The following is a 23267-nucleotide window of genomic DNA, read 5'->3' on the forward strand; positions in this document are numbered from 1 at the left end:
TGGAAGGGAATTCCAAAGCCTGGCCTTACTATATGAGAATAGCCGGTCCCCACTTCTGGCTTTCTTAATCCTGGGGACAGTAGCCAAGTTCATGTCATCTAAACGAAGACGTCTGTTAGCCTGATAGGGCTGAATGGTGGTGTGGTTAATGGCAGGGCCCTTTCCGGCTAATGACTTGTGAACGATGCACAGTGCCTTAAGGTTAACTCTCTCCCTAATGGGAAGCTAGTGAAGAGAGTTCAAAGCAGGTTTTGCTGATTGATGTTTAGGTTTACCCAGAAGAAGTCTGGCTGCCCAGTTTTGTATAATCTGGAGTTTGGAGAAAGTAGCAATTGGAGCACCCAAATAAATGGCATTCCCGTAATCCAGCTGTGACAGGATAAGTGCTTGAACCATAATTTTTCTTGCCTGGAATGGGAGAAGAGGGAGGACTTTTCAAAGCATTTTCAGGATGCCATAGCACGTGGACGCTGTATTACGTGCCTGTGTCTTAAAAGTGAAGTCTTGAGCTAGCCAGATGCCCAGACTTTTTAACTGAGTTTTAGGGATAGGGACGGGCCCAAAGTATTCGGCCATATTGTATTTAGGTCAAGGGTAGACCGATTCCCCAGGATCATCTGCTCGCTTTTTTCCCCGTTCAATTTCAGGAAGGAGTCATTCATCCATTTGGCAATTTCTTCCAGGCAAGGGCAAAGGATAGGAGGGGAATTATCAGCTTGATTAAGCCCCACCACAAGTTCCATGTCATCTGCGTAGGACACTATGTGTACACCAAAAGGTAATACGGACTCTGCTAACGAGCTCATATAAGCGTTAAACAAGGTGGGGCTCAAAGATGACCCATGAGGAACTCCACAACATAGGGGCATCTGTTTAGAGGTCACCCCATCGTCAAAGACCTGAAAGGATCTATTACTCAGAAAGGATTGTAGCCATCCTAGAGCGACTCCGGTTACTACCAATTTTCTGTGTCTATGGACCAGGATATGGTGGTTAACCATGTCGAAGGCTGCGCTGATGTCCAAAAGAAGGGCCACAGCGGTGCCTCCGGAGTCCACAATTCTTTTTTACTCTTCAACGACTGATAGCAGGGCCGTTTCTGATCCTTTGTGAGGTCGAAAATCCATCCGAGACAGGTGGAGAAGTTTGTGTGTCTCTAAGAAAGTAGACAACACTGAGTTGATGAGTTTTTCGGCAATTATGTTGATCCCGGCGAGAAGTGATATGGGATGGTAATTTCCCAGGACAGATGGATCAAGGCTAGGTTTTTTAAGAAGTGCCTTCACTATTGCTTCCTTCCATAGAGGAGGGACCACTCCCGAGGAAAACGAAGCGTTTATCAACTCCGAAATGATGGGGAGACAACTCCCGCCACCTGTCTCAATATCTTTAGAGGTGCTGGGCCTTTGGGCGAGCCACTTTTTGCCTGAAACAGGATGCTATCAAGTGCTGGCCTATTCATCAGAGGAATAGTTTCCAGGAGAGGTTGGTTACTTTGAGTATTTAAGTTCTGTGTGCAGCCCTTGGTCAGGGGAAAGGAGGTAAAGATGGATTTAATTTTGTAGGGGAAGAACTCAGCTAAATCGTTACAGCATGAACCTAACGTATCGGGGGTTACTGGGGGAGGGGGAACTCTAAGGAGAGTTTTGGCAATACAGAGGATCTCACGGGAGGAATTAGCCGCTATTAAGATTTTGTCTTCGTAGTAAGCTACCTGGGCTAATTTATTTTCAGGTTTGTATAACTTGATTGCCTCTGTGTATTTCGACTTCTTGTCGCTGGAGAATTCCTTCCTCCAAGATCTCTTGAGCTTCATACAAGTCTGTGTTAAAACCTGAAGTTTTGGTGAGAACCATGCCATTCTATTACTTCCTGTTTTAGTTTGAATACATTTTTCGGGAAGAAGCAAATCTAAGGAATGTTGAATCCATTTATTAAAGTTTTCATTGGCAATGACAGTGTCAGTAGTTGGCACTGGCTTAGTTTACTCTAGCTCTATGGTCCATTGTTCTATCGAAGGTTTGGGCCAGGGAAGTGAGCTTGTACTGACTGGTTTCGTGTGTGACACTATGGGTGATGGGGACCAAAAGAGTGGAATAAGAAAGTGGTCAGACCACGGTACAGGGGTGGGTTTACCTCCCACTAAATCCTCCAAGTTGGAAAAGATGGGGTCTAATAGGTGCCCTTTTCTATGGGTAGGATCTATATCTTTTTGTTGGAACTGATAGGCCGCAAGGTCCTTTGTGATCTTGGTTGCAGCCATCTGTAAAGGATCATCAAAGTGGAGATTAGAATCTCCTACTAAAGTGAAAAACGCCAAGGTACTAGCGAAGTTGGCTGCCAGGTCAGGCAGGGAATTGCAGAATTGCGCTGAGAGACCAGGGGTCCATTATAATAAGATACCCGAAAAGGTGAGCACGGGAGAGAATCCTATTGAGAAGGCAGCGTTCTCGCAATCTGATATTGAGCTCCCTGACATACGACAGGTTAAATGTTTTTTGTAGATAATAGCAATCTCGCCCCCTTTACCTGTGGACCAGTTGAGCCTCTGGATAGAATAGCCGGGAGGAAGCGCCTGAACAAGGTCAGGGTCAGAACAAGTGTTAAGCCAAGTTTCCATCAAGAACAGAACCTCTGGCCCTTCTTCTTCCAAGAGGATGAAGATTTCTGCTGTATGCTTAGGCAGCGACCTGCAGTTTAGCAGGAATATTTTATAATTTTTAGGTTTGGCGCAATTAGTGTCTGGGGAGAAGTGATGCGCTGAACCGGTCTGTAGGGGTACGTGATGCATTGATTCCGAGACGATTCTGGTTCACGGGTCGATGCATCTGGAAAACTTGCCGCACAAGTACGATACGTTGAAGTCTGGGATGCGGCTTCATAGAGCGGCACTGCGTCGGGTTCTTCGATACCTCAATGTGGCGGTTCTTGCAATGGCGATGAATGGAGATTCTTCTCGCACAGTGGTGCTGCATCAGAAAAACAGCCGCAAGAAGAGCGATGCGCCGATTTTCTTGTAGTTGGTTGCTTTTTCCAGCTCCCAACAGCAGGACCAACCTCCAGAGGAACAACACAGTCACAGGCACTTCTTGGCAGGTCAGAACTCCCAGCAAGGAAGACACTCACAAACTTGAAACAGCAAGCCAAACAAGCACACCACTGTGTGATTGTGATGCACGTCCCCACAAAGCAATCTCCTGAAAGAGTCCAAAGTTGTGATTCTTATAGCTCAAACGGTTAATCCGAAATTTCCAGGTGGTATCTGAACACCAACACCTGTTTCAATGATGACTCGATCTTTACTTTTTATAATGGTGTCATCCATGGCATGCAAGTCTAAACCTGCCGACCCTGGGGTCGCTCTGCATGGAGCCAAAGCTCCGGGAGTAATCTCCCAGTACATCACAGTCTCTCTGATCTCATTAGGCTTAGCATCAACATTCGGAGGAAACAAACGCATAAGTGGGGATTCAGCATTTAAAAAAGGACGGTTATTCAAAATCAATAGCGCTTGAGGCAAAAAATCTCGCCAATTCTTATACTTGTCATCTGTTAATTTGCGCAGTTGGTCTTTTAGCAGGCCATTCAACCTCTCCACAAGACCCGAGGCCTGTGGATAATATGGTATATGAAACACCCATTCAATATTGTTTTCCACACAGAATTCCTGTACCAATCTTCCACGAAAATGGGATGCATTATCAGATTGAATTTGGAATGGCACACCATAATACATCATAATCAATTCCAATGTTTTAATAGTATTCAATTGGGTAGCTTGCTTACAGGGAAGGGCCACCAACAGGCCACTGTATGTATCAACAATGGTGCAAACATATTGACAATTCCTACTCATAGGAAGTGGACCAATGTAATCAATCTGCCAAATTTGAGCGGGCAATTTCCCGCGATGTAAATGACCTTTAACAATTTGGGGCACTTTGCGCTGCCTGATATGCTGACAAATGGGACAATGTAGAATAACATTTTTAATTAAATCTAGGGGAATATAAATTCCTCGATCAGCAGCCCACCTGCTAGTGGCTTTTTCTCCAAAGTGTCCTGCTTTCTGGTGGGCCCATTTCGCCAATCCCGCAATATCAGAATCTTGCGTGTCCACCACTGCCTCAGCAATTTTAGATTTCTCATCTGCAATGTTATGAAAGAATTTGTCAAGAGAGTCTATCGGGGTATGAGCATCCACATGGAAGATTGTAACAGTACTCTGTGGGAGCATTTCCCAAATCTCCTGCCATAATTCTTTTCCCTACAATTCTTTGGAATGGATTTTCCAATTATGGGAATGCCAAGTCGGTAACCAAACTGCCAGTCCATTGGCAGTAGACCAAGAATCGGTAAAAATATGACATGTGCCAGGTAACTCCTGTTTCAGAACTTGATAAACAGCATAGAGTTCAGCAAATTGACTGCTCTTACCCTCACCAGTTGTACTCAGCAATTTTTGTGTGATCGGATTATAGGACACTGCCTTCCAATGCCGTTTCGTCCCTATGAACCTTGCTGAACCATCCGTAAACCAGACATGGTTTCTGTCCTCTGCGGACAAATCATCAAAAGGTTTACCCCACTTAACAGGAGACTCCTGTACTAAAGGTACGGAACATTCACTCTCAGTTTCAGTTGATGGCGCCCGTGCCACCTGCTCATGCAAAGATGCAACTCCTTTTTGTCCCACACGTGCCCTGTCTTGTATATACCATTTCCATTTAATCACACTCGCCTCTTGAGCGTGTCCAATCCGGTGAGTTTTCGGCGAACTCATAACCCACTGCATTATAGGAATTTCAGGTCGCAAAACTATATCATGTCCCAAAGTCAATTGCTCGGTATCCACCAGAGCCCAATAACATGCAAGTAACTGTTTCTCAAAAGGTGTATAACGCTCACCAGCATCAGGTAACTTTTTGGTCCAGAAACCTAACGGTACTCTACTCTTGCCTTGTTTCTGCCACAAACTCCAATTCGCATAAAGGCCTTGTACAGACACATTCAAATCCACATCACCATCACATACAGGCCATAAATCCAGAGCATGCTGAATTGCTTCTTTTGCCAGACTGAACGCATCTTGCTGTGGTTTACCCCATTCAAATGCATTCTTTTTACGAGTGACCTGGTACAAAGGGGCCAATATTTGACTCAAATGAGGAATATGCTGGCGCCAGAATCCAAACAAACCAATGAAGCTTTGGGCTTCTTTCCTATTTCTCGGAACTGCAAAATCAAGAATTTTCTGTTTAACCTGAGGGATCACTTCTCGGTGCCCTTCATGCCAATTAATACCCAAAAATTTCACAGCCTGGGACGGACCTTGTAATTTATCCGGGTTGATTTCCCAACCTTTCTCACGCAAGCACTCAATGACTCTATCCAATTGGGTCTGAACTTCCTCTTGTGATTCACCTTGGATCAAAATATCATCAATATAGTGACATATCTGAATTTGTGGATGAACTGGTACCTCAGCCAGATGCTCTGCCACCAACCGGTGACATATCGTAGGACTATGCACATAGCCCTGAGGAAGACTTCTAAACGTCATCTGACGCCCGTTCCACGTAAAACTGAATTGTTCCTGACACTCAGGGGCAATCGGAATCGAAAAGAAAGCATTAGCAATATCAATGGACGCATACCATGTACCTTGATGTTTCTGGATTCTTTCAATTAGGGTAATAACATCCGGTACTGCAACAGTCAAAGAGGGTGTGTGTCTATTCAATTCTCGATAATCAACAGTCATGCGCCAAGAATTATCACTCTTACGTACAGGCCAAACAGGATTATTCCAAGCAGAAGTAACTGGGGTTATAACTCCTGCATCCACCAACTCCTGAATAGTGGTACTAATCTCTTCATGACCACCTGGAATACGATACTGCTTCTGACGAACCACTTTTGTCGCCTGGGGAACTTTTATGGGGGGCATTCTTAAACGACCAACCCATACAGGCCTGGACGATATATAATGTTTAGTTCCAAATTGGTAACATCCATCATCTAAGTGCAAGGTCATTCCTTTCAAAATATCAATTCCAATTATGAATTCTAAGAGTGGCACCACTAATACAGAGTATTCTTTTCTAGGAATTCTACCTATTCTCATTTCAAGTAAGGTTTGAACTGCGGGAGTTTCCTTTCCACCTAATCCGGTAATTGTAAAAGGCTGACCTTTAAACTTCTTTGATTTTCCATGAATAAGAGTGGCCTCCGCTCCTGTATCTACCAATGCTCGGGCCCTTTGGATATTACGATGTCTCCAATAAATATCAATATCTACATAGGGTCTATTATCTCTGTGAGCCCATCTGTGTACTGGAGCTTGACCTATTTCCTAGTCCTTTTTATTGTGTTCTGTGTACCAGGATAAATCAGGATAAAGACTCTCACGGTTCCTAGGTATCGATACCTCCTGTTCATATCCATCTCCATTACGAAATGGATTACTGTTCCCTGCATTGTACTGCGGGTTTCGATCGGCCAATATGTGTCGATCCTCTCTCCTTCTCAACTCAGGGGATTGATCCCTATCATCTCTACGTCTGCTGTTAACATAATCATCTCTCCCCCTCTCTCTTTCCCCCTCTCTCTCCCTGTCTCTCTCACGACGGGGGGACAAATCACGCGCATAACGTCGATCATCACGACGATCAGAGCGCCCACGGCGGTCGTCATCACCGCTACCGTCAGAAAAACCACGATCACACTCAGTTGTCCGAACACGCCGGGCACCCTCCTTTCGATCTAAGCCACGTTTGCGAAACATTTCCCACAAACGAGAAGTAGTCTCACCATCAATGTCCTCCTTTCGCACACCATCAGCCAGAAGAGCAAGAAACATATCACGTCTAGTAAATTTATTTTCACCAGGAGTACGAGTGTCAGGCCGGGACTGCCGTTCAGGTTTAAACCACTCACCCAACTCACCGAGTTGGCGTACCGATTCCAGCACCTCAGATAACATGTTACCAGTCTGATTAATCAATAAAGTCATCATGACCTGCTTATAAGCAACAGGGGAAGAACGAATAATACGATTCCGCACAGAAGATGTCAAGAAAGCATCAAGCAACCGGTCAGCAGTATTCAGAAAAATTGCCGTTTTCATCACCTCCTCTTTGAGACGTTGCGCAGCATCGCGCAAAGTATACCACGGTTTGTCATTCACAGGCCAGTCAGACTCAGTAGGATATTTTTGATTACAACCCTCAGTCGCCAATTGAAGCAAAGAAATTTGACCACCACCATTAAAGTTACGAAAATGATCCTGTACAGTAGAATCCGAACTCAAGGAACAAAACTTCAAACAATCGCCAGCATCCAACATAATGCCAGCAGCGCCCAGTTCATCCATGTGAGCAAGGGCTCACCAACTCGCTGCCGAAATCGCTGCAAAATATCACTAATTTCTTGTTGAGTAAAATCCTCCAAAGAGTCTAAAGCAATACCATTCGGAGCACCGGGAGCCTGCTGCACCTTCCGTCGAAAAACTGGATGCGCCGAGACCGCGGGATGAGCATCACAAGGAGCTCGACCAGTACACGTAGAGGAACAATCAGTGGAAGAAGCATCGACCCCGCTCGAAGGACGAGCGCAATCACGGGGTGCACCATCAGAGGCGCAAGAAGCAGATTTACAAGCACGGCCGGAGCGAGAGGACTCGCGCTTGGCAGACTCCTCACCCGAGGAAGGAGAATCACTCGAGTTCCAGATATTACCATCCCATTCATCAGGATTCCAATCCAGTCCGGCTTTCGCCACGACCAGACGCACCTTCCGCGTCGAAACCCGACCACGCCGATTCTTGTATTTATAACGAGCAATTCGCACAGCCGCCCTCTCGGCAATAGTTTGGTACGTCTCAAGTTTATCAGCAAGCAACTTATTTTGACACCGCAACAAAGTATGAGCATTCTGAATCTCAACAAAGTTCGCTTCCAAATCCTTATGCAAGTTCTGCAACTTCAACAACCTCTCATGGAGAATCCTGTACGCAGACAGAACAATCCAACCTCTGCGCCCTAAAACGGGAAGCTCATCACCCTTAGATACCGGCGCCTTCTGTAAGCAAGTAATCACATTAGCCGGCTCCGCCAGCTCCAAAAAAGAATTCCAATTCTCACTCAAACCAGTAGAATCAGCCCACTCACGGGCTAAGGCTTCATAAGGCGTTGAATCCCAGCCGGGAATATCAACGGGCAACTTAAAAGTAGATTTCGACTTTCTAGAAAACATTTTTGAAAAGAAAGAAAAAGAGAAAAAGAAAAAGAAGAAAGAGAAAAGAAAATTACACGCAGGTAGATACAAATAATATACAAACAAAACCACGCACGCGCCGAAGGCAAACACAATACAACCACAACGCACACAGGTTTCGGAAACGGTTCGTGACGCCAAATGTTCTGCTTGGGTTTTCGGATCAGATAGAACCCGCTCATCAGAGCCTCACTAACCCAGCCAGAACGTTACCCCCTCCCTAGAACCTATTTACAATCCTACAACCACATATATCTATCACCTAAGGACAGGGGATTCCTATTATGCATACCAAGATCTCACAATCGGCGGCCTCGCGATCCCATACGGATCCAGACCTCTCTGCCCATACGACAGTATCACAAGTGGCGGCCTCGCGGTCCCATACGAACCCAGACCTCTCTGCCCATACGACAGTATCACAAGTGGCGGCCTCGCGGTCCCATACGAACCCAGACCTCTCTGCCCATACGACAGTATCAGCACAATCGGCGGCCTCGCGATCCCTTACGAATCCAGACCTCTCTGCCCATACGACAGTATCACAAGTGGCGGCCTCGCGGTCCCATACGAACCCAGACCTCTCTGCCCATACGACAGTATCAGCACAATCGGCGGCCTCGCGATCCCCTACGAATCCAGACCTCTCTGCCCATACGACAGTATCACAAGTGGCGGCCTCGCGGTCCCATACGAACCCAGACCTCTCTGCCCATACGACAGTATCAGCACAATCGGCGGCCTCGCGATCCCCTACGAATCCAGACCTCTCTACCTAGACGGCAGTCTCATACGACAGTTCATCCTATGATCACCATAACATACAAAAAAGGGAATCAGTCTCACTATTCATCAGATCACACAAGGATTGCCAGTTCGGGCATAGCCTGTTCTCAGGTTTGAGGGGCTCCTCTTTCCCTTATTCAGTTACCACTTACCTGATCAGGGTTAACATCTGTTCATGTAGCCGCAGCTGACTAGAAGAATAGGCTACCCTCTTATACAAGAACACGCAGCACATGTTGGTTCACTACAAACTGGATACTTTATTACTCATTGCATACACGATCACATAACATTACAATATGACACATAACCTGCAAAGAAAAGTGAAAGATTAAGTTGTACACTCTAATAAGAAAGGGTCGACATCACCTTAGTAGTATGTAGCCTGCACTCAGTGGTCATCTAGGCTCCCTTCTCGTCTGTGCCTCGGCTCGCCTGGAATCACCCTTCTCCGAGTCACTGGGACCTCTTCCTTATCGGCTACTCTCTCCTCTCTGGTTATTCTGTTAGGAAAGCATCTGTCTCTCAGTTCTTCTCCGCCTTCAAGATGGCGTCTGTCTTCCCTGGAATAAGTAGTAGCTTTACTGCTAACGGCTAGATGCCGCCTACGGACTGAGCATGTAACTGCCTCCGACTTTCACTAATATAGAGGTGCATTTCCTCATGGAAAATTCCGGCCCGTAACCTGCCGCCCACCAAATTCTTGTACCTCCCCGTACCAAGGACACGTTCCCAGCCGGCCGGCCTGATGTAGTGTCTTCGGCATGAAGAAAAATACAATCCTTCGATAAGGGCCGGCCTGAACCGGTTCTCTCCAAGCGAATAACACCTCATAACTAAAACATTACTCTTGACCTAGAAGAATCCCAAGCTGCCGGAGCAGAAAGAAAGATGGAGTCTCTCCCGTTTGAGGCCTACCAGGCCTGAATTCAGCACGGCTCCATGAAAAACCCTCACTACAGGACAGGTTATCCCTAATACTAACGAATCTATCCCCTAGGCTATGTGTGTAAGCCCTGATCTATGGGGAAGAGCACAGAATCATGTCGAAGTGCCTAGTAAATAGGCTCCATTCACTACTCTAACCCTTAGGCTTGAATGGTAAGAGACTGAAGTCACATTCAATCACTTGTTAACACAAGAAGGCCAGGAAAATTGAGCAGAACAGTGGCACAACCAGTGATGCAGGCCCACTAGTGGCATTTGATCTACAGGCCCTGGCACACTTCAGTGAACTTGACTAGGAACTTACCAGTAATTCAAATATGCCAATCAGGCAGAACCAATTTTAACAACAATTTACACAGGGAGCACTTGCACTTTGACACTGATTGCTCGGCAGTGTCCAAGTGCCAGCAAAAGCGAAATCCAGCACAGCATCAAAAATACAGGCGGTGGAGGCAAAAAGTCATGGTAAAACACACCAAAGATGCCAAGTCTAACAGGGATAAGCATTCTTGTAAATTAATCTTCCAATTTTACCTTTCAAAAGGATTTCTGTTGGTGTGAGGACTGTGATCCCTGAATATGTAACTTGTGAAGAGGGGCACCAAGTCCACCAAGGGGCACCAAGTCCCTCTTAAATGGCGTCCTGCTTTGGGATTGCAGGACTCCTAGCCAGCTATTTTAGCTGTCACTGTCTTTGTTGTGTACAAGGTCAGTGGTCTGATGAACTAAAAACAGGCAGATGCTCAGTATACACTACATTTCAATTTTAGAAATGAACGCTAAAACCAAAATGTGCAACCCAGCTCAGTAAAAGTTTGCTACCATCAAAGTACAACGTAATACATGGGTAGAGGTAAAGGTACGCCATCCCACACATCCTCCACAAAAATCAAGGTAAACACATTGAAGTGCAATGGGCAACAGTATCAGCTGGCCAATGCTAGTCCATACAAGACAATTAAGAAATAAGTCCTGAAAAAACAAAGATTGGCACCACGAGGGGATATATCTTGATTCTAGATTGCCAATCAGATTGGATGAGGATTTATGTGGGAAGAAACATGTTACCTTAAGATATGTTTCATTTGTCTGGATCCTGTCTTGTCCAGTTAGTTTTGATCAAAACCTCCCTCTGATTGAGGTTTAGCCCGGCCTTGTAGTACCAACTTACCAGGGTGCGATGAGGTCGTCGGTGATGAAGCATGCCACAACTTCCTTATGCAACCTGACTGGCACTCTAGCATCAAGATAAATCGCCTTATGATCCAAAGTGGGGTTTTTCAGGATTTATTTCTTAATTGTCTTGGTAGGGACCGAAATTGGCCTACTGTTAGCTATAAACCTTCGATGTGCTTACCATCAAAGTACTCACATCATTAACCACATTTAATTAGCATAATTTATGATGTTTTTTGGACATGAACCATTAAAGTTTCACCTTTCTGACAGGTAATCTCTCTGATGATTGGAGGCCGCCATGATAGGTCACTCCCACAGCTGTATGTTCTTTGACCAGTTAGAATAAAACCAGATGGACATGTCAACTGGATGCTTTCACCAATCTTGTAATTAGTTTTATAAGGCGAGATTGACACAGCTTCTGATACTGATGGTTTACTGCATACGGTTACTAAAAGAAAACAAAACCACACACATCAGTCTGAAGTTATTCAATCCTTAATTTATGCACAGTTTTAATACGTTATGGCTTTATGCTAGTTTACAAGCATTTTAGTTGTCACCTAAATTAAGCAAGTGTAGCTAATGTATTAGAAATCATAAACGTTTCTGTATTGAAACATAAACAGAAGATTTACTCCTACCCAGGATTAACTTCTCTATTGTGCTACTCATATAGGAAAAGGGCTAGGAAAAAACACACATTAACATCAATTCTATATCATCTGTTCCTTTCCTACACATGGCTTCTGAAGTATTAATTCCTTTGTGCACTTCACTTTATAATGTGAACTGCAAATTAGCTGTTACCAACACTGGAGCAAAAGCATTTGACATTTTGTGAAGAATATGAAGTCTACTACTTGGTGAGTGTTTTCAAAACTTGCATGGCATGTCCTTGACCAATCCTGTGGCTCTCCCTTTTTTTGTTTACATGCCTTGTACTCCTACCTCCTCACACCTTTTACATTCATGAGTAAGTTCAATAACATTTGAATAAATCAGACTCAGACAACATAGACCTTTTTCTTTACATATGCATAATATGTATGCATCTTGATATATGTATCCCAAGACATCACTATAAATTATAGCTACAGTAAAAGCTCTGGAATTGGAAGAATTTAAATATTTTGCGAGTGAATGGTGACAAGTGTTGCTGGTACACCACCAATGATCCTTTACTGAGTAGCCTGTGGATTTTCCTGTATGGCTCCTTCACTGCTTCCGGGTTGACCCGGTAGAACTGTTATAGAGATGTTTATGGACTTCCTTGGGCTGCGCCTTCAGGACTTCTGGATGAACCTTGGTCACGGACTCTTAGGCAGTAATCTAACTCTCTCCACACCAGTCACATTATGCCACACCACTCACCATTCAAACATAGAGAGCCACAAATAAGTGCTTCAGACAGAGCATCATAATGCCACGATTGTCGCAGCTAGCATGCTATGGAAAAGGGACATAGCATAAATTCATTTTTTGTTAGTGTGAATATTACTTTTGCTTTTGGTAGCTGGTTAAGTCCTCTTAGTGACATGACGAACACAACAGTTAAGGAACATTTGAAGAAGTTCACACATAGGCTATTCTCACACCTGTGCCTAATTTACAAGTTTTGATAATGATATAAACTTTTATTTCTTGCAAGTTTAAGATACAGATGCATAAGTTGCTCACTCAAGTGCTGATCAGGGATTTTCAGACATTTTATCTAACTCATCCCACATTGCTTATAATGCACCAAAATACTCAACCGCCAGTTAAGTGCTTCAAATCGAGTAACATTTACGCGCTATAAAGAGTGGAACAAAACTTGAAGCATGACAGACATTTTTCATGCATGATTGACGTTTTTGCTTTAGGTAAATAACTCCTTCTAAACAATAAACTAAATATAATGAGTACAACGGAGGATATCAGACTGGAAATAGCTCCTGCAGGGAGAACGAGGCAAGATATCGTACAAAAACATCAAGTTTTGATAAACATGGTTTTGGAGGTTGGAAAAAGGTTGGGAAGCTGTAAAGGACCTCTCTGTTTCACAGAGCAGGCAAAGGGAGATTGCAGTGAATACTAAAGTGAGAAGTGAAATCCCTATTGCTCTATAAGAGATGCTGATATTAGGGGAAATGAAGCAGATCAAATTGGCACCACAAAATATAGCAAAACAGATGTCAGACTGCCTAATCAAAGTAGATGAGAAAATCACCCAAGTGTTAGGCAGAGTGGAGGAAATGGAGCAACAAATCTCAAATTGTAAAGATAAACTTTCTGAGACTTCTTGGGTGGTTGACAAATGTGAAAAACAGATAAGAGTTCTGCGAAACAAACAGGAGGAGTTGGATAATCACTCCAGAAGGTCCAATTTATGGATCACAGGAATCCCGCAACATAAAGAAGATAAAGTGGGTGCCATTGTTTATGAGAATGATTTAATAAATAAATAAAAGAATTCTCTTAGAGCATACGCTGGGTTTGACCATTGTCTGGGCACATAGAGTTCCTTCTCATGCCTCCACAAATGCTGAATTTCCTCATAAACTCTTGGTAAACTTTGCAGATTTATGGGTCAGAGAAAAGATACTGAGTAAAGTAATTCAGGAAAAACCTTTTGATATACACAAGGAATTTTCAATCGGAACCTTAAATTGACTCAGACCACCTATGTGTAGGGATTTAAACCTTTATTGTCTCCTTCTCTTTCATTCATAGCCCAAGCACCTATTGTTCAGCCACCAAAGATTAGAGTATTATACAGAGGTCGGTTTAATGTGTTGAGGACAATGGAGGAGGCACAAAGCTTTTTGAATGAAATATTGCTAGGCCCAGAGCGGTCTAAGAAATAAACTACCTTAGAGGTGAGAGGAAGGAGATGTGGGAGGTGAAGTAGCAAGAAAAGTGTGACACAAAAGCATGGCACCGGTTGACCAGTTTAGAGTGGAGATTCTGGGGAGACAGCGGATTGGGCCCTTAAGTGTTGGGTTAAGGGGGTAAAGGGGGCTCCGGTGGGAGAGTGCAATTGTGAAAGCTGCATTTTGGACTACTTGTAATCTAGTGAAAAGATAGTCGGCCTTGCCCATATACAATGCATTACCATAGTCCAGATTACTCACCAGAAGTGCCTGTGTCACAGTTTTCCTACAGTTTAAAGGAATCCATGGGAAAAGTCATCTAAGAAGTTTTAATATGGCAAAACTTTTTCCGCATAGTGATCGTACTTGGTTCTGCATAGACAGAGCATTATCAAAGATGAAGCTCAAATTCTTGGCGGCCTGCCTAGGTTCGGGAGCGGTTCCCAGAACCTGGGGCCACCAACTATTGTCCCAAATTGTCTGAGCTCCTCCAAAAAGTAAAATCTCTGATTTGCCGGCATTGAGTTTTAAGCAATGTCCAGACATCCAGTTTGCTATTTCAGTAAGACAATTGATGAGGTTGTCCTTAGTATCTACTTTTGTCAGCCTATCAGACAAAGGAATTATGAATTGTGTGTCGCCAGCATAGGAGCATATATCAAAGCCCCATTTCCTGCTGATATCTGCCAAAGAGGAGACATATATATTGAAAAGAGTAGGGCTCAGAGTAGCTCCCTGTGGTACTCCATAGTCAATGCTCTTAGCAGTGGAGGAATAAGGTCCCATTTGAATTATCTGGGTTCGGTTCTTAAGAAATTACGCGAACCATGCTAAAGCATTTGAGCATAGTCCTTTTTCATGCAGAATTCGCAGTAGTTTGTTATGGGATACAGTGTCAAAAGCTGCTGTAAGATCCAAAAGGATCAGTGCCACAGCTTTGCCCTGATCGACTAGAGACCTGATGTTATCTGACACAGCTAGTAAAGTAGCCTCGGTACTGTTGTTAGCCCTAAATCCGGTTTGTGAGTAATCAAGTAAGTTATTGGATTCGATAAAAGCCGTAAGTTGTTTATTAACCAATTTCTCTGGGACCTTCGATAAATACGGTAGTTGAGATATTGGTCTATAGTTGGCAGGATCATAGATTTCAAGACCTGGCTTTTTTAAAAGGGGAATAACAACTGTTTTTTTCAAGATATCTGGAAAGCTCTAGTGATTGATTAAGAGCTTTAGTAACATGGGGACAAAGTACTGAGACCAAACGTGAAAAGATGAAATGTGGACATGGGTCCAACGGGGAACCTGCCTTAACTTCTACCATGGCTTTAGCCACTTGTTCTTCATAAAAAGATGTCAGCCTATTTAGGTGGTTGTGAGGAGCTAAATTTTCCCAAACCTTGGAATCTTCAATATTTAGAGAAGTAAAAGTTGTGTAAATTTTTTTACTGGCTGGTTTCCGAGTCAGTTTGGGGGCGCACCGATCGAGTGTTTCTTCCATATCATACTGTAGCTGTGTAGCTAATGTAGTTATAGAATTTTGGTACGAAGGCTTCGAAATACAAGAAAAAAAAATGGCATTGAATGATTCCTCCGTAATTTGACTCCAAGCCCTAGACCTTGGCTGACCCCTCATCTCGGGCTTTGGTGTATGTTTGGGTAAACTAAAGGAAAAGGAGATTAGGAAATGGTCCGTAAGGGTTTAATTTCCTGAATACATAATGATTCTATGTTAGAAAATAATAGATCAAGGGTGTGGCCGGCCACATGAGTTGGTTTAGTGATCCTTTGAAATAGTTGCATTATGGCCATATCATTGTCAAGATGTTTAACTCCTGGGTTTGTAGGCCCTTCGTAGTGAAGATTAAAATCTCCTATGACTAAAACTCATTTTGCTTCAAGCAGAGAGGGAGAAGTTGTGTTAGTAAATTGGAGCTTAAATCAGGCTGATACCCTTGCGAGTTGTAGATGACCGCCCCTCCAAATAGTTTATGGTCACCCACAGACACTGAGAACGCTAGAATCTCATGTGTGCCTGTTTTAGTGACCGAAATGGGGATACAGGTGAAATGGTCTTCATATAAAATTGCCGTCCCCCCTCCTCTCTTACCGCCCTTCCTATTAAGTTGTAAAATGTTATATCCTAGGGGTAGGGCAGTGACAATATCGGGAGTATTATTATCATCGAGCCAAGTCTCAGTAACAAAAGCCAAGTCTGGACTTAAATCGTCCAGTATCTCCCAGATTTCGATACTGTGTTTAGGGAGTGACCTAGAGTTAAAATAAATACAGTTTAAGTCCTGCATATTATGTTTAGGTGTAAGTATTTTCTCTGGGTGAATAGATTGCCACTCTCAGCTACCCCATTTGCAGTATTTGCAAGAAAAAGGGCCTTCAAATTGTTTAGGAGATGCTTTAATACATGCCTTAGCAGGGCTGAAAGTGTCTCTGATGTGTAGATGCGGGCTTAGTTTTTTTGGGTCGAAAATTGAGCAGCATTTATGGCCCCTGGTCCCGCTCGGGCGCGGACGGGCGCAGACGGGCTTGCCGCGTCCGGCCTTGCATTTGCTTTAAGCTTTTCCCCCCAGGAAGTTGCGGGTGACTAGAGAGCCAACCTTCTTCCGCTAAGATGGCGTTCACCCCACGAAGTCAGATAGCAAAACATAAGTGGCAAAGTCTAAACTTTAAAACAATTCAATCAATTACAGGTCGTTCTTTTTCAAATTCATTCAGCAGCAATGGAAATGTGCAAAATTAGCGATTTCAAAATAGGTACAGAGCTAAAAATACTCCTTTTTTAGCGCGTACACTCGATTAGGTTCTGCTGCGCGTCCGGCCCTGCATTTGCTTTAAGCTTTTCCCCCCAAGAAGTTGCGGGCGACTAGAGCGCCAACCTTCTTCCGCTAAGATGGCGTTCACCCCACGAAGTCAGATAGCAAAACATAAGTGGCAAAGTCTAAACTTTAAAACAATTCAATCAATTACAGGTCGTTCTTTTTCAAATTCATTTAGCAGCAATGGAAATGTGCAAAATTAGCGATTTTAAAATAGGTACAGAGTTAAAAACACTCCTTTCAACGCGTACACTCCATTAGGTTCTGCGCCCCCATTATAAATGATCCAGTACCCCTGATAGTATTATTTCAATCACTGATTGCTGTTTCCAGTAAATTGATTCTAGGAGGGGATTTTAACTTTCTCCAGAACCCTGGTTTAGATTCCTTAATATCTGCTTGAAGGCAGAATATGCCCAGAGTATCTAAAATACTAGCAGTATATTCAAAAGTTTTGAATTTAATTGATCTATGGAGAAATAATCCTCCAACCCAGTGAAAATATACTTGCCATTCAGAGAGATATAAATCTGCTGCATGGCTGGACTAATTGTTATCATCTTTCAAACTTAGTCTCCATAAGTATAGTCACATAGTAAATGGCTTTTCAGACTATTTGTTATTTGAGATGCAAGTGGATGTAGATTGGTATTTAATAAATCAAATTAGAAGCTGAGCTTTGGGTATCGGAAATCGAAAATGAAACAACTTGCTATTTTGAGCTGAATGAATTTAATCAAAGTACTGCCAGCCCGTAAGTGGTAAGGGTTGCCTTTAAATTCTTTAAAGCAGCCATACGCGCCCACATAACTTTGAGACATAAAGTAGAGAAAATAGGCTCCAGACAGAAAAGACAGGGTCTAGAACATCAGTTTGCTAAAGATCAATGAAAGATTTCTGAATAGTTAAATGCTCATCAATAAACAGGCACATAAACATGAAAACAACAGTTGCAGAATTATATTTATGAGCTTATCTACCTCTCCAATAATGCTTATCTGCAAAACTTTTATGAGGCAAACTTTTAGCCTTGCAGGTGCACAAAAGAAGAGCGCAGGTTATAACATGGAGATAAATATGTGGATTTTTGTATCCTAAAATGATACAGTCCCTGTTCAGGTAACGCTATTAGAATATATATAGTCCTAAAAACGAGATAGACATTGATCAGTTACGAGGCTTTATGGGTAATATTCCCATTCCCAAAAAAAGACCAGCGATATGATCAAGCGCCAACATTATTTTTTACTTTATTATAAGAAGTGGTAAGCGTTTTATAAAGTGGGGCAGAGTGTGGTGAAGATGGTATTCCTGTCGCAGCTTTTAAAAAGTTTTCACATATTTTAAACCATAACATTTTTAAACTTGCCAATTATATACTGAAAGGAGGAAATATCCCACCTTTGTTTAACGCTGCTGTGGTGGTAAATTTTCTTAAAATAGACAAAATCCTGAAAATATAAATTCAATAGATCAATCAGCATCCAAACATTTAAAATAATAATGAAATTGTTTGCCAACAGAATGAGCAAACTGGTGGTAAGATATATCAAAAAATATCAGTATGGTTTTATAGCAGGCAGACAATTGTCTTCTAATACAATTTTTTTAATAGAAGCCTTGGATGTTCTCAGAGAAAACAAGTCCCTGCCAAGGTCGTTTTATTAGATTAAAAGAAGGCTTTTGAACCTATCAATTGGGAAATTCATTTTTGTATCTTAGATGAATTTGGTTTCTCCCAAAAATTCACAAAAAGCTATTCAAGATATACAAAGGAGCATGAGCATGGGTAATTGTGAATTCAATTGATATTGGGGTAAGCAAGGTTAATCGGGGGACAAGACAGGACTGCCCATTTTCCCCTATCCTGTTTACCATTTTCATTGAACCACTTGCAATTGTCATAAGGGAAAATAGTATATCAAACCATTTGGGTCACCCAAAGTGAACCAATTGATTTGATATATTGTTAGTACCCTGGTTGTTCAGGTTATTGGGTGAACCTCGTTCATTGGTACAATAACAGAAGATATGACTAGTGAGTGGGATGACCAAAATTAAACTGTGTGCAGATGATGTAGCACTTTTTTTTAAAGCTCGCCCTGGTAATTCAACAAACGGTGTTAATTTTTTTCCATCTATTTCAGTTAGTGGGGGAGGGAATAAGTTCAACAGGCTGAAAACAGAAATTTTACTATGTAATTGCACTGCAGACATTTTACTTTTAGAAGTTTCGCCCCTTCTAAACCAGAGACTTAAGAGATACCTTTGATATTCACGATGATAGATGTACATGACCTCTTTGATTAAATCATTTACTATTAATCAGTAAAATTAAATCTCTATTTATGAAGTGGAATTATCCGCCTTTATCAACAATGGGAAAAATAGCCTTGATTTGTATGTCAATTTTACTGCTATTTAACTTTTATATGCTACTTTGCCATGCGCTTACAGATGAAATTGTTTAAAGAAATTGAAGGTCTTCTTTAAGCTTTCACTGGGCAAATAAAGTCCCTAGATTAGCACCAAATATATTATATCAATCAGTTAAGGATGGGTGCCTTGCTTTGCCTAATGTGAAATAATATTATGTTGAAAGCTTTGCACACTCATTCTATTGGTTTTTTAATATACTTGAGGTTGAGAAGATAACGGCTAATTTTTTTTTAGAGCTAATACTAAAAAAACATAACATCTATGACTTTGTACACCTGGCCAAGTCACCCAAAAAAGTTCGATATAAGCTATTGCAATTTATGTTAAAGAAGAAAGAGCAGATTTTTAGATATCATTCTATTCCAGTTTTTAAAGGGTCCAATATATTATAAGATATTTCAATAGGGCATCAGTCACTTTTGGATAAAAAGACTGTGCATAGATGAGGAATTAACAGTGCATAGCATGGCCATTTGCCGCCCGTTCCAGGACTAAACCACTGAGAATTAACGGATACAAATATATTAGAGATTTGTTTAACTCCGGAACATGTAAACAGTGGGCTGATGTTCATCCAGGAATTAGGTTTTCAAAACTATCTATCCAATAGTCATTTATTCAAATCACATATTTTCTAAAAGGCTTAGTGCCACATGTATCATTACTACAAGTAGCGATTACCTAATTGCTATGTTTTTTGAATCGCAATTAGGTAATCGCTAATCCTAAAGTATAAAACTGTTTTAAGTTTCATTCGTGATGCTTAATGGGTTGCAAATAGACCTATCTCATGCATAATAATGAGGTAGGTCGCAATTTGCGAGCCATTAGGAATCTACGCCGTCACAGGGATGGTGGCTTGCTGAGGTCAGCAGACCACCATGTCTGTGATTGCTTTTAAATAAAGCAGTCTTTTTTGTTTTAAATGCAGCCCGTTTTCCTTAAAGGAAAATGGAAAGCATTTAAAAAGAAAAATGAAACTTTGCAGTTTCATTTTTTAAGAGTAAGCAGTGGTCTGTGGTGCCACTGCCTGCTCTTAACAATGCTTTTACAATCATTCACAAAGGGGAAGCGGTCCCTTGGGGACCCCTTCCCTTTTGCGAATAGGTTACCACCTACTTGAAGTGGGTGGTAAAATGCGAATGTTTTGCAACTGCATTCACGGTCACAAAACATTCGTGCATAAGGTTAGGATTCGGTATTTGGAACGCCCTAAACACACCACTCTCGAATACCGAATCACAAACCCATTTTGCGATCTGGTAACAGGTTACCGAATTGCAAATTATGGTTTGTTGCATCTATAAAGCATTTTATGTGGTTGCAAATGGGCCGATTCTACGAATCAGCCCGTTTGCGAAGGCAATAATGCTTGATGCATGTGCCCCTTATATCCCAAAGCTGTAAGGGCTAGCTCAGATCAAGTTGAGGATCTGCTAGAGGCAAGTACATGCAGATTGGAAAAATACTGGAAAATTTGACTTCCAGAATGTAACAAGATAGATGCTATTACCAGAATCAATCAGAAATGGAAATCCTGGGAGAAATTAATTATTACGGAGGAGTCCTGGAGAAAGATAAATCAATATAATTTACCCATTTTGAAAGGAGTGAATCTCTACTGAATGCAATTTTCTAACCAAATTGTTGCTGTATATGAAGCCCACATTCTTGAATAAAATTGATCCCCAAATACCTGCGAAATGTTTCAGAAGCTCAATGGAGGTAGAGGTAATTGTAAACACAAGATTTGGGAATGCCCAATTTTGATGTAATATTTGGCTTCCATATGGAACTATTGCCAGAATATAGCTAATATTGAGTTTCCGGATAGATTTAATCTGACTGGATTTCATCTGTCCTTGGTTCATTTTCTGGTGGCTTTCCCATCAGCAATGTAGTTGGTTCCATGCCCGAGGTCCATGCCTGTTGGACTTGGCCCTTTTTACAGGGTTATCCCCAAACGTTTTGCGCCTTCCTCCTATTTTTTTCCTGACCTGTTGTTGTTGGTTATAGGACTCTGGGCACTTTAAACTGCTAATCAGTGCATATTTGATTTTCTAATAAGTCTCTAGTAAAGTGTACTGAGTGTGCCAGGGCCTTAAAATCGAGTGCTTGGCAGTTCGGGCTGGACTGTTCCCATGGGGCACAGGGTCAAGACTGATTTGCATATGGCTGGGTTAAAACTGGAATGGCATGGTGAGCAAAAAAAACCAATGGATTAGGCCCAGATCTCTGTACTGGGGTGAACGTATGACATTGTTCTGAATTCTGTCCATCAATTGTTCTTTTTGCATTTGTCACCCCGAGTGGGAAGGGTATGCCCGGACGTGGGTCCCGTGTTCTCCATGCCACTGGAGTCAAGCTATCCTGGCTGATGAGGTGTAAAACCCCGAAACCGGTCCTAGGATGCTTGTTTCCAGTCCAGGGAGGACCTGGTTTGGCAGTTTGGGCTGGACTGTTCCTATGGGACACCGGGTCAAGACTGATTTGCATATGGCTGGGTTCAAACTGGAATGGCATGGTGAGCAAAAACACAATGGATTTAGGCCAAAATCTCTGTACTGGGGTGAATATATGACATTGTTCTGCATTCTGCCCATTAACTGTTCTTTTTGCACCAGTGGACCTGCAGCACTGATTGTGCCACCCACATGAGTAGCCCTGAAAAGGTATCTCAGACCTTCCACTGCAGTGTCTTTGTGTAGTTGTTAACTGCCATGTCGACTTGGCAAGTGCATCCACTTGCCAGGCCCTAACCTTCCCTTTTCTTACATGTAAGGCACCCCATGGTAGGCCCAAGTTACCCCCTGGGCAGGGCGCAGTGTATGTGAAAGGTAGGACATGTACTGGTGTGTGACATGTCCTGATAGTGAAATATTTCAATTTCATTTTTCACTATGGAAAGGCGATCTGTCCCATAGGATACAATGGGAGATTATTTATAACATCTTATAAATATAACTTCCCATCGGGACCAAATAGGAAAATAGAGTTTAGTATGTCTGGACTCAGAATATCAAATGTATCTTTTAGTAACAATGATTTTTTATATTGTGTGTTTGAAAATACTACTTTTAGAAAGTGGGTATTTTCTTGCTTAGCCATCCTGTGTGCTTCTGCTGGTTTGTGGATTGACTGTCTGGCTTTGGAGTGACAAGGGCTGGGGATGTGCATTCTCTCAGACAGCCACTGGGGGGGTTGATGTGTGTCCTGCCTTTCCTGAATGAGTCATGGCTGGGCTGAATAGACCTGGGCTGCATTCAGAGTAGTGGGAGGAGTTTTCACTAGCACCTGAATAGGCCTGGTCAGCATTTATAGTGGTGGGAGGAGATTTTCCTTGCACCTGAATAGGGCCTGTCTCCCTTGCACAATGCTGTCTCCATCCCCTGCGTTCATACTACATCAGTGAGGACAGAACTGGTTTGGGTTGGACTCATAGACCCTTGCACAAAGAGAACAAAGACATTTTGGGGTATAAGTATTATACCTAAAACCCCAGAACTTTAGACTACTTTGGGAATCAAGAGGAACCTTTGCCAAGGAGAAGAGCTGGAGAAACTGAGGAGAAGTACTGCCTCTTTGCTGTGCGCTGTCTGGGGTTGGCCTGCAGTAGCTGTTTCTGCAAAGGAAAGGACAAGGACTTTGCTGTGTGCTGTGTCCCCCTGCTTGAGAAAGATCTCAATGGGCTTGAGTAGAGCTTGCCTCCTGTTCTGAAGTCTCATGGACACAAAGACTTCACCACAGCTCCCCTGAACTTCCTTGCTGGGAGTTCAGACTTGCCAAGAGGTGCCTGTGACTGTTTTGGGCCTATGGAGGTTGTTCCTGCTGTTGGGAGCTGGAAAAGCAACACAACTACAAGCAATTCGACGCATCGCCCTTCTTGTGGCTGTTTTTCTGACGAAACCAACACAGCTCCTGTCGTCGCTGCAAGAACCAACGCATTGAGGGA

At 42.7% G+C, this 23267-nt stretch overlaps 1 protein-coding gene across 1 annotated transcript in view; it reads right to left on the reverse strand.

Moving 5' to 3' along the window:
* C6 (complement C6) overlaps positions 1-23267 on the reverse strand; it is a 770728-nt gene that overhangs the window by 92732 nt on the left and 654729 nt on the right. Inside the window, exon 15 of the mRNA XM_085631171.1 lies at positions 11450-11641. Coding sequence (XP_085487297.1) covers positions 11450-11641 — 192 coding nt within the window. The remainder of the gene's footprint in view (positions 1-11449; positions 11642-23267) is intronic.

The sequence above is a fragment of the Triturus cristatus genome, chromosome 2_1 (assembly GCF_964204655.1).
Source record: "Triturus cristatus chromosome 2_1, aTriCri1.1, whole genome shotgun sequence".
In the NCBI taxonomy this organism is placed as follows: Eukaryota; Metazoa; Chordata; class Amphibia; order Caudata; family Salamandridae; genus Triturus; species Triturus cristatus.